Source organism: Anolis carolinensis, unplaced genomic scaffold (assembly GCF_035594765.1).
Source record: "Anolis carolinensis isolate JA03-04 unplaced genomic scaffold, rAnoCar3.1.pri scaffold_14, whole genome shotgun sequence".
Classification (NCBI taxonomy): domain Eukaryota; kingdom Metazoa; phylum Chordata; class Lepidosauria; order Squamata; family Dactyloidae; genus Anolis; species Anolis carolinensis.
The window spans coordinates 11,591,672-11,605,670 of NW_026943825.1; the positions used below are offsets into that span (position 1 = coordinate 11,591,672).

General features: G+C 44.0%; 2 protein-coding genes across 2 annotated transcripts in view; both read left to right on the forward strand.

Annotated features, from left to right (window-relative positions):
- The window catches only part of otud7b (OTU deubiquitinase 7B), a 62,035-nt gene extending 55,325 nt beyond the window's left edge, over window positions 1-6,710 (forward strand). Inside the window, exons 11-12 of the mRNA XM_062964951.1 lie at window positions 2,357-2,441; window positions 4,895-6,710. Coding sequence (XP_062821021.1) covers window positions 2,357-2,441; window positions 4,895-6,283 — 1,474 coding nt within the window. The 3' untranslated portion in view covers window positions 6,284-6,710. The remainder of the gene's footprint in view (window positions 1-2,356; window positions 2,442-4,894) is intronic.
- Window positions 6,711-6,731: 21 nt separating this feature from the next.
- On the forward strand, window positions 6,732-11,664 carry LOC134294296 (thioredoxin domain-containing protein 2-like). The gene is made up of 2 exons (XM_062964953.1): window positions 6,732-10,056; window positions 10,196-11,664. Exons 1-2 carry the CDS (start codon window positions 9,270-9,272, stop codon window positions 10,399-10,401), a joined length of 993 nt encoding a protein of 330 aa, XP_062821023.1. The 5' UTR covers window positions 6,732-9,269; the 3' UTR covers window positions 10,402-11,664.
- Window positions 11,665-13,999: the final 2,335 nt, after the last annotated feature.

Below are 13,999 nucleotides of genomic sequence, written 5' to 3' on the forward strand. Positions count from 1 at the left end.
AATATTATTAGCAATATTACATGTAAAATCTATATATAAAAATGAGTGATGGCATCACGGCGACCCACAAAACAACAAAACTACAGGCCCCCCAACCTCGAAATTTGACAACACAACCCATCATCCACGCCACTAGGTTGCGGAATCCTTGGTTGGCCAGTTTGAATAGCAATGAATAGTCTCGGTGTGGCAGTTATGAATGCTACAATTGGCCACCTTGAATAGCATTGAATGGCCTTGCAGCTTCAAAGCCTGGCTTCTGCCTGCCTGGGGGAATCCTTTGTTGGGAAGTGTTAGCTGGCCCTGATTGTTTCCTTTCTGGAATTCCCAATTTCCCTGCTTTCCAAGTGTTGCTCTTTATTTACTGTCCTGGTTTTAGAGATTATATTGTTCTGTATTATACCACAGTAATTACTTCATATTATATTTATAAACTTATATTATCTGCTTAGAAGTGGATTCTATGAGGCCCCTTCTACACAGCTGTATAAATCCACACTGAAGTGGATTATATGGAAGTGTGGACTCAAGATAATCCAGTTCAAAGCAGATAATATAAGATTATAAATGGGTTATATAGCTGTGTGGAAGGACCTTGAGTCTACACTGCCATATAATCCAGTTAAAACCTGATAATCTGTATTTTATAGGCAGTGTGGAAGAGGCCTAAGTGAGGCCTAACTCTGCCTGTCCCCTGGGCTGAGTGGGTTGCTAGGAGACCAAGTGGGCCTTCTAACTGGCAGCAATTGGATAAAAATAATTATTCCTCTCCCTCTAATTAGGACTTTATTTTTCTTTTCTTTTTGTTGTATGAACGTAGAGGCATGGATGAGGGGTTGTGCTGCCAAGTTTAGTGTTTCTCGGATGTGTAGGTTTGTTGTTTTGTCCTAGGCCGAAATTTCATTACCCTTTTATATATATAGATTGCCTTAACCCCCATTGCCACAGATCAGATCTAATGCGGAGGGAGACCTTTCCCTCTCCCAGGCTGAGCTTTGATTCCCAGATCCTTGTTAATATGCATGTTATCTATATAAGTACTAGCTGTGCCCGGCCACGCGTTGCTGTGGCGTTGTCTGCTGGTGTTGGTGAGAAATTTGAGTTAGTAGTGGTATTGAATGTCTGTTGTATGGTTGTCTTTATGTTTAGTATGTACAGTAGAGTCAGGCCTCTCTTAGTATACAGCTATCCTTTTTCTATGTGAAAAAGATAAGCAAACACTCTAAAGGTTCCAAACATAAAAAGAGATGTGACATGTCAGGGCCACAGAAATAGTCAGGCCTCGCTTAGTATACAGCTCTCTTCTTTCTATGTGAAAAAGATAAGCAAACACTCTAAAGGTTCCAAACATAGAAAGAGATGTGACATGTCAGGGCCACAGAAATAGTCAGCCTCTGCAAACCTTAGGATTGTATGATGATGTTGTTATTATTATTATTATTATTATTGAGAGGCTGGGTGGCCATCTGTTGGGAGTGCTTGGATTGTGTCCTGCATGGCAGATCGTGGGAGGTGTTCGCTGGCCCTGATTGTTTAGTGTCTGGCATTCCCGTGTTTTAAGAGTGTTGTTTTTTATTTGGTGTTGTGATTTTAAGCTTGTTAAAATATTAGGAGAGAGATTGTGTTGATTGCCATGGTTCATAGCATATATTTAAAATATAGAGTATTAAAATGGGTTGGATATTGTAGAAGGTTGGAGTGGAGAGAAATGATTCTGATGAGGACCCAGGGGACAGCTTTTTCCCATTGCCTGCCTTTCCTCTTGCCGGCGGCCATGAGGGCTTCTCTTTTCCCTCCCGGGCATGGCTCCCGATGGGGCGTTGTGGGTTCTCTCCATGTGGAGGTGCGTGAAGTGATTTTGTGTTGTTTCAACCTTAAGGCGTGGATGATGGGTTGTGTTGTCCAATGTCGAGGTTGGGGGGCCCGTAGTTTAGTTGCTTTGCTCGGTGCCGCGATGCCATCACTCTTTTATATATATAGATTATTATATTAACACCCATTGGGACACACCAGCTGTAAGCCCTCTTATCAGTACCTGCTTATTGTTACAGGGCAGAAACAAAACGAAAGCAAGCACGATGACTGTGCGGCTTTCATTTTTGTGTCGCCTCTCATTTCCTACAAAAATGTCATCATTCGTTTTGTGTAGAAATGAAATGATAGCACAAAGGAAATGAAGGGGAAAAAATTGCGCCCATCTCTACTAATTACCTTTTGTGTTCCTTCTTGGAATAACCCAACAGCAGAAACGTTCTGTCTCGATCCAGGGATCACTAAACAAAGAGTCGTGCTGGGAAGATAGGGCGGAAAAGTTTTTAATGACTCTCTCTCTGTCTGTCTTCCGTGTCTCCATTAGCGTGACGCTCTCTCTGGAAGCCAAGCTTCACCTGCTGCACAGCTACATGAATGTCAAGTGGATCACGTTGCCTTGCGACACGCAGGTAAAGGAGCGCGTGACCCAGTCTGGGGAGGATGCGGGTGGTGTGGATGGAAGGGGTCTTCGGAAGTGCTCCCACTGTTTTGCTCCCAAGGATAGAGACGAAACGTAATGGATGGATGTGTGTGTTCAAAATGAAATACCGTATATACTCGCCGAGTTTTTCAGCCCTTATTTATGAGCTGAAAAAGCCTCCCCGGCTTATAATCGGGTCAAGGTCAAGCCGGCAGCGGAGCCAGGAGGCCTTTGCTTCCAATATATGATATACTAGCTGTGCCCGGCCACGCGTTGCTGTGGCGAAGTCTGGTGGTATGGGAAATAAAGTATTGAGGAATAGGTGGTAGTTAAGGTAAAAGGTAAAGGTTTTCCCTGAGATTAAGTGCAGTCGTGTCTGAGTCTGGGGGTTGGTGCTCATCTCTATTCCTAAGCTGAAGAGCCGGCGTTGTCCGTAGACTCCTCCAAGGTCATGTGGGATGACTGCATGGAGCGGCAGCAATTGGATAAAAACAAATTAGATAATCTGTGGAAGAGGCCTAAGAGAGGCCTAAGTCTGCCTGTCCCCTCGGCTGAGTTGGTTGCTAGGAGACCAAGTGGGCGGAGATTAGCCCTGTAACTGGCAGCAATTGGATAAAAACAATTATTGTTCTCCCTCTAATTAGGACTTTATTTTTCTTTTCTTTTTGTTGTATCAACCTAGAGGCGTAGATGATGGGTTGTGTTGTCAAATTTCGAGGTTGGGGGGCCTGTAATTTTGTTGTTTTGTTGTTCACCGTGATGCTATCACTCATTTATATATATAGATTTACCTCTCATCTTACCCTCCATTATCAATTATCATTCGGCCCGACCGTTTATGTCGGATAACCAGAACTCTACTGTATGTGTATATATTGTCTGGAGTTTTTCTTGAATTTCTTTCGAATATTTTTTTCGCTAATTTATAGGTTCACCACATATGTAAAAAGGTTCCTGCATGTTCTTCACACTTTCAACATTTATCTTGTACTGATGGATAACATTTTGCTAATTTTTGTGGTGTTATATACCATTGGTACTTCATTTTATACCAATTTTCTTTCAGAACATATGAATAATGTGTCTTTATTTATTTAATTTATTTATTTGCATCACTTACCCTGCCCTTCTCACCCATAGGGACTCAGGTTGGCTTACAACAGTCAGCAATTTACGTTGCCCAGAACACATTCAATAAAACAATAATAAAATCAATAAACATTTATTTATTTATTTCCAATATTTCTATCCCGCCCTTCTCACCCGAAGGGACTCAGGGCGGCATACAATTGGCAACAATTCGATGCCGACACATCATTAAAAACAACAACATATAAAAATGTATTACAACCAATTAAATACAGTATAAAATATAAAATATAAAACATATGCTTAAAATCAGTTAAACATTACAACAATATTGGACAAATGGATTTTAAGCATATGTTTTATGTTTTATATTTTATACTATACTAGCTGTGCCCGGCCACGCGTTGCTGTGGCGAAGTCTGGTGGTATGGGAAATAAAGTATTGGGGAATTGGTGGTAGTTAAGGTAAAGGGTAAAGGTTTTCCCCAGACATTAAGTCCATTATAAATAGGTAATATAGCTGTGTGGAAGGGCCTTGAGTCTACACTGCCATATAATCCAGTTCAAATAAGATAATCTGTATTTTATAGGCAATGTGGAAGAGGCCTAAGTGAGGCCTAACTCTGTCTCTCCCCTGGGCTGAGTGGGTTGCTAGGAGATCAAGTGGGCGGAGCTTAGCCTTCTAACTGGCAGCAATTGGATAAAAACAATTATTGTTCTCCCTCTAATTAGGACTTTATTTTTCTTTTCTTTTTGTTGTATCAACCTAGAGCCGTGGATGATGGGTTGTGTTGTCAAATTTCAAGGTTGAGGGGCCTGTATTTTTGTTGTTTTGTCCGCTACCCTGATGCCATCAGACTTTTATATATATAGATTTAATTGGTTGTAATACATTTTTATATGTTGTTGTTTTGAATGATGTGTCGGCAGTTGTACGCCGCCCTGAGTCCCTTTGGGTTAGAAGGGCAGGATAGAAATATTGGAAATAAATAATAATAATAATAATAATAATAATAATAATAATAATAATAATATTTTAGTTTTTTGCTCCATATTTTTCCCATTCGCCTAGTCTGATTGTATGACCAATATTTGTAGCCCATTTGATGACACTGTCCTTAACTTGTTCTGTTTCTATTGACAATTTTTGCTATAATTTTGCTACTAGTTTCTTGTCTGTCTCCTTTGTGCAATTTTAAGCCGCCCAGAAGGGCACGGATCTCCCTCAGCAAAATGTCCCCCAAATTGGCCCAAATGGGGTCACTTTCAGTTTGCTGAACTGGAGACAGAGTGTCTCCTACTCTCTTGGCGGTTATCCTGCCCATCTTAATGTCTCTCTTCTGCATTTTCTAGGCACCGCTGGCACAGCCGGAGTCCCCGACCGCTTCCGCCGGGGACGATGCCCGCTCTGCCGCAGACTCGGGCGATTCGGACAAGGAGTCGGTTTGCAGCAGCTCAGCCAGCAACAGCGGGGGCAGCAAGAGTGGCGGTGGAGGCAAGGACAAAGAGAAAGACAAGCCCAAGAAGGACCGGGAGAGGGAGAAGGAGAAGAAGCGGGCCGACTCGGTGGCCAACAAGCTGGGCAGCTTCGGCAAGACGCTGGGGAGCAAGCTGAAGAAGAACATGGGGGGCCTCATGCACAGCCGGACTGCCAAGGGCGCCGGCCTGGCCAACGGTCAAGGGGACGCCACGCTGGAGAAGAAGCAGAAGAAGCAGAAGGGCTCCATCAAGGTGCGGAAAGGCAGCAAGGACGAGGGGACGTCTGCCGGCGAGTCGGAGTCTCCCTCGGAGAGGTCGTGCTCGGCTAAGGCGGCCTCGGAGAAGCCGGCCGACACCACGTGCAAGTACGGCAGCGACATCAAGCTCAGCTTGGGCATCCTCCGGGCCGCCATGCAAGGGGAGCGCAAGTTCATCTTCACCGGCCAGCTGAAGACGAGCCACCGGCACCAGTACCAGGAGGAGATGATCCAGCGGTATCTTGCCGACGCCGAGGAACGGTTCTCGGCCGAGCAGAAGCAGAGGGAGGCCGAGAAGAAGATGGCGGCTCTCGGCAACGGTGGCGGGAGGAGGCCAGATTCGGAGTGCAGCCCTCTCCGAGGGGAGGACGCTTTGCCGAACCCCACCTACTCCCCGCCGGCGCTCTCCCCCTACGGCCTCCAGAGCCCCGAACAGGCCGCCATCGGGGCCAAGATGGCCGGCTTCCCAACCAGCCACTCGGGGGTCTTCACCATCCCTCGACCCTCCTTGATGAGCAGCGTGGAGAGCGCCCACCCGCCCAGCTACCAAGAGGGTCGGCGGCAGCTCGCCGGCGGCCCCTGCGGCCCCCTCCCCTCCTACGCCACGCTGCCCCGGCACTGCGGCCAAGTGCGGCCCCCTCACCTCTACCAAGCCGGCCCTCCGCACTTGGGCGGGCGCTTCTCCCCGACGGACACGGACTTGCTGCCGAGTTACCGGGGGCTGGACTGCGACGGCTCCCCGTGCCCGATCTCCCCCAGCAATGGCTACCGGGAGTACCACGAGCCCGGCGGCGGCGGCGGCAGTGCCGGCGGCTCTCCAAAAGGCATTGTCGTCGACCCGAACAAAGCCCGGTTCCTCTACGGCGGGGTTCAGCAAACCAAATGCAAACAGCCGAACTGCAGTTTTTACGGGCACCCGGAGACTGGGAATTATTGCTCCTGTTGCTACAAGGAGGAACTGAAGCGGAAAGAACGGGAGCCGGGGGCCTTGACACACCGCTTCTGAGAGGGCCTCCGGCGTCTGGACCCACGGGCGTTGTGGGGAATGCAATAATTCCCTCTCCTTTCCTCCCGTCCCCTCCCAACGCCGTTATTCCCCGCCTCGGAGTTTTACAACGCCGTTTACCCCGCCTCAGAGCCAGGCCAAACAGAGCCGACGCTGCAACAAAACATGGGGCGGAAAACATACAGAAAGTGGGGGGATACTGTATTTGGGAGTATGCGCCGGAGTTGGGATTGTGTGGGGATTTGGGGAACGTTCTGCTTATCCGAAACCGGGGACGCCGTACTAGGTGCATGAAGTGGGAGTTGGAGAGAGCTGATTGTGCTGGGATTTCGGGAACTTTCAGCTTATCCGAAACTCCAGTGCGTTACCGCGCGAGGCTGTTAAAGCGCTGTCGTCGCACTTTAGACCTCTTGTGTTCTAAATTCTCACTTTATAAATTACAAAGTCCAGAGTTTTCATAAGGGTCGAAGTGGAACAACAGCGCATTAACAGTGCCGTGCGATAATCTCCTACGCAAACCTTTAGACCGGGAATGGGAAAACTTTGTCGCTCCAGGTGTTTTGGACTGCAACTCCCACCATTCCTAACAGCCTCAGGCCCTTTCCTTTTCCCCCTCAGCCGCTTAAGCGGCTGAGGGGGAAAAGGAAGGGGCCTGAGGCTGTTAGGAATGGTGGGAATTGCAGTCCAAAACACATGAAGCAAAGGCCCAAGTTTGCCCATGCCTGCTTTAAACCAAAGCATTCTGTGGGTAGGATTGCAGAGCATCCTTTCCTTCCCGTCAGATCAAATCCGATTTGCCCCCGACTTGATTTTAGTTTTCATTTCACAACCTCCTGAAGGTAATACCACCCCTCCTTAGGGTCTCTTAGATAACATTAACTAAAAGTTGTTTTGTGGTTCATTTATTTCTAGAGAGAGGTCTCTTTCCACCGTGTTCCCTTGGCACCAAAATCCTGGACTTTTATTTTCCCCAACGGAAAAGGGACGCTCATTTCAAAAAAGGCTTTGAAAATCCCCTTTTTTCCAACGACCTGGGCCTTGTCGTTGGATCTGAATCTATTTCCAAAAACTTGAAAGTCCGAGAGAAGTTGAGGAGGAGGGAAATTATCGGCACGTCGGTTGCAATACTCCGTTGTTTTCGTTGTCGTTTTTTAACTACGCAAAGCGGTCAATTTGCGTGCAATAATCCCCGAACCCAGTCGGGCGAAAAGCAGGAAACCGGGCACGAAATGTGGTGTCGACCGAAGCAATAAAACACGCAAAAATAAATTTTGGGAAGGGATGGCGTAAACGGAAGAGGGGTTGGCTGGTTATGTAAACCCTCCCTCGCTCCTCCATTGTGCTGCTTAGAATACAAATCTGTACAAAATTCTCTCTTCCCTGCAGAGAATAATAACCTTTCTTCCATGCAAGCTTTCTCTTTCTCAATATATATATATATATATATATATATATATATATATATATAGTTTTCTAGACTACCTCTGTTCTGCTGCGTAGAAAGAAAGCGGCTCCTTTTTGTCGAGCCAGAACTTCCCGGGGATGGCAGATAAATACTAAAGAATATAGATGTTATATACCTATAAATATATATATAAATATATTTTTAACAGGGCTACGTTTGTGGTTTGGGGTGGGGCGCGAGATGTACATTAGATGCTAACGACACTATTTTTCTTGTTCTCTCTTTTAAAAAAACGATGATAGTAATAATAAAATGTGTTTCCACAACCCCGCCGAAATTTGGGATTTTGGAGACGCCGGCACGGGCATCGTTCGTGGCCAATGCGTCTCGATGGGAAAGCAGTCCCTCGTATCGGTCCGTTTTCAGGGTTTTTCAGAAAGCAATGAAATGATCTGTTTGTGTTTTGTTCACAAAATGGGTTCAGTCTCTCGAGAATCCGGGAAGAAGAGCCTTTCCAAACTATGCAATTTTAATCCTCGTCCGAGCCATTTTTTGGGGTTGGGACGACGAGAAAAAAAAAGCCAAGTGTACTTAACAAATAATGTATATATATATCTATATATTTTTGGAAGGTTTTCTTGGTTCTGGGATGCTCCTCGGGCTGCCTTAAAGTTGGGTCTAAAGAGCGGGATCGATGGGGGGGAATCACGGGATCTGTAACCATTTTTGGCGACTTAGAAAAAGCAAGAAAATTCAGAGCAATGGCTGAATTGTATAAGAGGATGTGATAAGGGGAAGACTTAAGAGCAGTGGCTCCCAAACTCTCATCTTCTAGGTCTTTTGGACTCCAACTTCCAGAAGTCGCAGACGCCTTGGCCAAAGACCAGGGATTCTGGGAACTGAAGTCCGAAACATTTGGAAGAGCAGTGTTTGGGAAAAATACGTCAAGAGCAATGATACCCAAACTAACCTTCCAGGTCTTTTGGACTCTGACTCCCAGAAGTCCCAGCTGGTTTGGACAATGACCAGGGATTCTGGAAACTTGGAAGACCAGAGTTCGGGGAACACTGTCCTAGAGATAAGATCCATCACCGTATAAAATGTATATGATTAGGATGTAAGGCGAGCAAAGTGTAACCTGGAGTCTTGTTTGTGGCTTCTTTGGAGGTCGAAACCTGTCCCCTTCTTCCCCTACTTATCAGTCTAAGAGAAGCCTTTTATTTGGATACGTGAAGGGCTTCTACTCAATTTTTGTGGCTGGAAAAAGCACTCAAATAGCTTTCAAAATACCTCCAGAATTGGCAACGTTGGAAGGATTGCTTTTAGCTCTGTATCTGAAGATCTTAAGGGCAACTTCGGATAAAACGTGGACATGTTTACTTACTTGATGCCCCAAATGAAGGGGAGATTTGTCACGTTTTGGAGCCATTTTAGATGGATAGATTTTGGGAGGGAATCAGCAGATGAACCGGCTGCATCTATTGAGACACCTTCCGATGCCTTTTGAAGACTTGGTTTCCAAAATAATTTCGGAGACATTTCCAAAAACATTTCAGAGATGTTTCCAAGAACATTGCGGAGATGGCTCCAAAAATGTTTTGGAGACATTTCCAAAAGTGTTTTGGAGGCGTTTCCGAAAATGTTTCGGAGACGTTTCCGAAAGTGTTTCGGAGACGTTTCCGAAAGTGTTTCGGAGAGGTTTCCGAAAGCATTTCGGAGACGTTTCCAAAAAAGTTTTGGAGACATTTCCGAGAACATTGCGGAGACATTTTCAAAAGCGTTTCGGAGACGTTTCCAAAAGTGTTTCGGAGACGTTTCCGAAAGTGTTTCGAAGACGTTTCCGAAAGTGTTTCGGAGACGTTTCCGAAAGTGTTTCGGAGAGGTTTCCGAAAGCATTTCGGAGACGTTTCCAAAAAAGTTTTGGAGACATTTCCGAGAACATTGCGGAGACATTTTCAAAAGCGTTTCGGAGACGTTTCCAAAAGTGTTTCAGAGATGTTTCCAAAAGTGTTTCAGAGATGTTTCCAAAAACGTTTCGGAGATGTTTCCAAAAGCGTTTCGGAGACGTTTCCAAAAGCGTTTCAAAGACATTTCCAAAAACATTTCAGAGACAGCTCCAAAAAACGTTTCGGAGATGTTTCCAAAAACATTTTGGAGACGTTTCCAAAAACGTTTCGGAGATGTTTCAAAAAACATTTTGGAGAGGTTTCCAAAAACGTTTCGGAGACGTTTCCAAAAGCATTTCGGAGAGGTTTCCAAAAACATTTCAGAGACGTTTCCAAAAATGTTTCGGAGACAGCTCCAAAAAACGTTTTGGAGACGTTTCCAAAAATGTTTCGGAGACAGCTCCAAAAAACGTTTTGGAGACGTTTCCAAAAGCATTTCGGAGACGTTTCCAAAAACGTTTCGGAGATGTTTCCAAAAACATTTTGGAGACGTTTCCAAAAGCGTTTCAGAGTTAGCTCCAAAAAACGTTTTGGAGACGTTTCCAAAAGCATTTTGGAGAGGTTTCCAAAAATGTTTTGGAGACATTTCCAAAACGTTTAGGAGACGGCTCCAAAAACATTTCGGAGATGTTTCCAAAAGCGTTTCGGAGACATTTCCAAAACGTTTTGTGGACCAAAAATTGGACACTGGGCCACAAATTGAGCCCTGGATCGTCCTTTTGAAACGAAGAAGGCCCATAAGGAGCGGCTGTGTTTTTGAGATCTAGAGAATGGATCTCACTCGATCCACGATGGTTAGGAAATGAAATGATCAAACAAATCCATGCTTTGTTGCCGTCGACTGGAAATCGCTTGTGCCTTTCTTTTCTCCGTCTCCATCCTTCCCTCCATCCTGAGAACGTGGTGGGAGTTGTAGTTTCCGAAACCTATCTACGAGTGGAAGATGGGCATTCGTTGGGTGGAGTAAATAGAGCAAAGGCTTTTCTTGGGTCGGAGAACTCAGCGCATGCTCCGATTCCAGGCTTAGGCCAGGTCTGTAATGCGCACAGTAATGCAAATATGTATCTGCACCAGGAATGGGCAAACTCTGGCCTTGTAGGTGTTTTGGACTGCAACTCCCACCATTCCTAACAGCCTCAGGCCCTTTCCTTTTGCCCCTCAGCCGCTTAAGCGGCTGAGGGGCAAAAGGAAGGGGCCTGAGGCTGTTAGGAATGGTGGGAGTTGCAGTCCAAAACACCTGCAGAACCCAAGTTTGCCCATGCCCAATGTAGATGCACCCCCAGTTATTATATAAGTCGCTTAGTGGCCAAATAAGTAGACTAAACACTCATTGCATCCAATATCCGAGGCTAGTTTTGGCCCCTCTTTGCAAAAAGACAGTCTTCCCAAAGTTTCTCAAGTCCGGTTGAATGTATTGCGCCTCCCATCGTCCCAGTTTTGTGCTAATTTTCAGATCCCGTAACCCTTTGAGTGCATCTACCCTGCGGAATTAATGCAGTTTGATAATAATAATAATAATAATAATAATAATAATAATAATAATAATAATATATTTGTATTCCGTGGATCCCGTAACTCTTTGAGTTCGTCTACACTGGGGAATTAATGCTCTTTGATAGTAATAATATACTTTACTTATATTCTGCTCAGGGCGGATTACGGAACACACATGTAATACCGTCATACAATCAACAAAGACAACACGGTCAGATAGTAAAGGCATTTCTCATCTTATTTGTCATTTATGTATTTTATTCTGTGTTATTGTAATTGTCTGGGTTTGGGCCCAAGTTAGCCGCCCTGAGTCCCTTCGGAGAGATGGAGGCAGGATACAAAAATAAAATAATAATAATAATCACAATCTGCCAACTGCAAAAGGCCACCCTACTGGGATCTGCACGCATCATCCGAAAATACATCACACAGTCCTAGACACTTGGGAAGTGTTCGACTTGTGATTTTGTGATATGAAATCCAGCATGTCTGTTTTGTTTGCTGTGTCATAATAAAATAATAATAATAATAATAATAATAATAATAATAATAATAATTTAAAATTATTATTATTATTATTATTATTATTTTATGACACAGCAAACAAGATAGATATGTTTATTATTATTAGATTATTATTATTTTATGACACAGCAAACAAGATAGATATGCTTATTATTATTAGATTATTATTATTTTCTTATGACACAGCAAACAAGATAGACATGCTAGGTTTCATATCACAAAACGACAAGTCGAACACTTCCCAAGTGTCTAGGACTGTGTGATGTTTATTATTATTATTATTATTATTATTATTATTATTATTATTATTATTATTAGTTGTGCCCGGCCACGTGTTGCTGTGGCGTAGTCTGGTGGTATGAAAAAAATAGTCAGAAGCAGCCAGGCTTTGAAGCTGCAAGGCTATTTATTCCTGTTTATTTGTTTAGGGTTTTTTTGAGTAAAGATCATATCTTGGATGTGTTGGTGTATTGTGGCCAAATTTGGTGAGATTTGCTCCAGTGGTTTTTTTTTTACTCGGTCCTACAAACTGACAATATATTTTTATTATTATTATTACAGTAGAGCCTCACTTATCCAAGCCTCGCTTATCCAAGTTTCTGGATTATCCAAGCCATTTTTGTAGTCAATGTTTTCAATATATCGTCATATTTTGGTGCTAAATTCGTAAATACAGTAATTACAACATAACATTACTGCGCATTGAACTACTTTTTCTGTCCAATTTGTTGTAAAACATGATGTTTTGGTGCTTAATTTGTAAAATCATAACCTAATTTGATGTTTAATAGGCTTTTCCTTAATCCCTCCTTATTATCCAAGATATTTGCTTATCCAAGGTTCTGCTGGCCTGTTTAGCTTGGATAAGTGAGACTCTACTGTATTATTATTATTATTGTGTTGTCGAAGGCTTTCATGGCCGGGATCACAGGGTTGTTGTATGTCTTTCGGGCTGTGTGGCCATGTTCCAGAAGTATTCTCTCCTGACGTTTCGCCCACATCTATGGCAGGCATCCTCAGAGGTTGTGCGGTATGGATAAACTGGGAGGCTGGGGGAGAGAGGGCGTGTCTGAGCAAGAGAAGCCTTTGTCTATTTAGGATTGCAATGACTGCAGAGTCTCAATAAAAGTTCAAAAAGTATTTATTCAGGTAAAAAGAACTCCATTGTAGATAGAAAGGCTTGGGAGCTGACTAGTCTACTCTAGACTGGTTTCTAAGGAAAAATAAGAAAGGAAAAATAACAAACATCTAAGTAGTTACATCTTGCCAGGAGAGACAGCAAGATGCTTCTTGTTAGCTTGAAGAAAAAAGGGTGAATAAATACTGAATACTGAATAAAAACCGGGGCCCTCTCTCCCCCAGCCTCCCAGTTTATCCATACCTCACAACCTCTGAGGATTCCTGCCATAGATGTGGGCGAAACGTCAGGAGAGAATACTTCTGGAACATGGCCACACAGCCCGAAAGACATACAACAACCCTATTATTGTTATTATTATTATTATTATTATTATTATTATTATTATTATTATTATTTCCGGCACCTTGGAGGCTGTACTCGACTCCGGCCACTATGGGGTGCTGTCGCTCCGTCTTTCATGCCGAGGAGCTTTGTCGTTCAATCGATGTCCTTAAAGGCACCTCCGGTGAAAGCAGTACCTATTTATCTACTCGCATTTCTGCATTAACAGCGGTTGCTCACCCCGGCCTGGGCTCGAACTGCCAGCCTTTCGATCTGTAGGATTTTTCTTAGCCCGCTGAGCAAATCCCAGCTGAAGTGATACCATTTGGGTTGCCATGGCTCCAATGCTATTGAAACCTCGGGAGTTGTAGTTTGGCGAGTAAAACTACAACTCCCATAGCTTTGAGCCTTGGCTGCTCAACGCCAAACTGCATTAATTCTCCAGTGTAGATGCATCCCCCGTCTTGTCTTTATTTCCTCTTTCCCTTCCTTTTCCTCCATTCTCATTATGACGACGGTTAGATGATATGTATTACCGTTGGTTGCAAAAATGAATGAGTTTTTGAAATATATATACATGGATACTATAGTTGATTCTTGTTTGCTATGAGTTTCCACTATGAAGACCTCTTTCCCCTCCGAATCCAAAACCTTTCCGCCTTAATGAGATCTAATTAACAATTTCCTAATTAATTCTGATTCATTATATTCGCTCATCCCGGGTTGATGTGTTGAATCCGCGGAGATGTTGACTTGATGCCGTTTCTTTTGCTCTCCATTTAGTTGAATCTGCGGCTTTGTTTCCTTTATGGTGAAACATCCCCTTAACAACAACAACAACGACAACAAATTCACGTCTTATTTATTAAAACGATGCAAAGGTT

Bases quoted from the DNA above. Each gene is read 5' to 3' on its own strand.
- LOC134294296 (XM_062964953.1), top strand. From the start codon at position 9,270: ATGGCTCCAAAAATGTTTTGGAGACATTTCCAAAAGTGTTTTGGAGGC. The intron at 10,057-10,195 runs GTTTCCAAAAGC...CATTTTGGAGAG, and splicing joins CCAAAAAACGTTTTGGAGAC to GTTTCCAAAAATGTTTTGGA.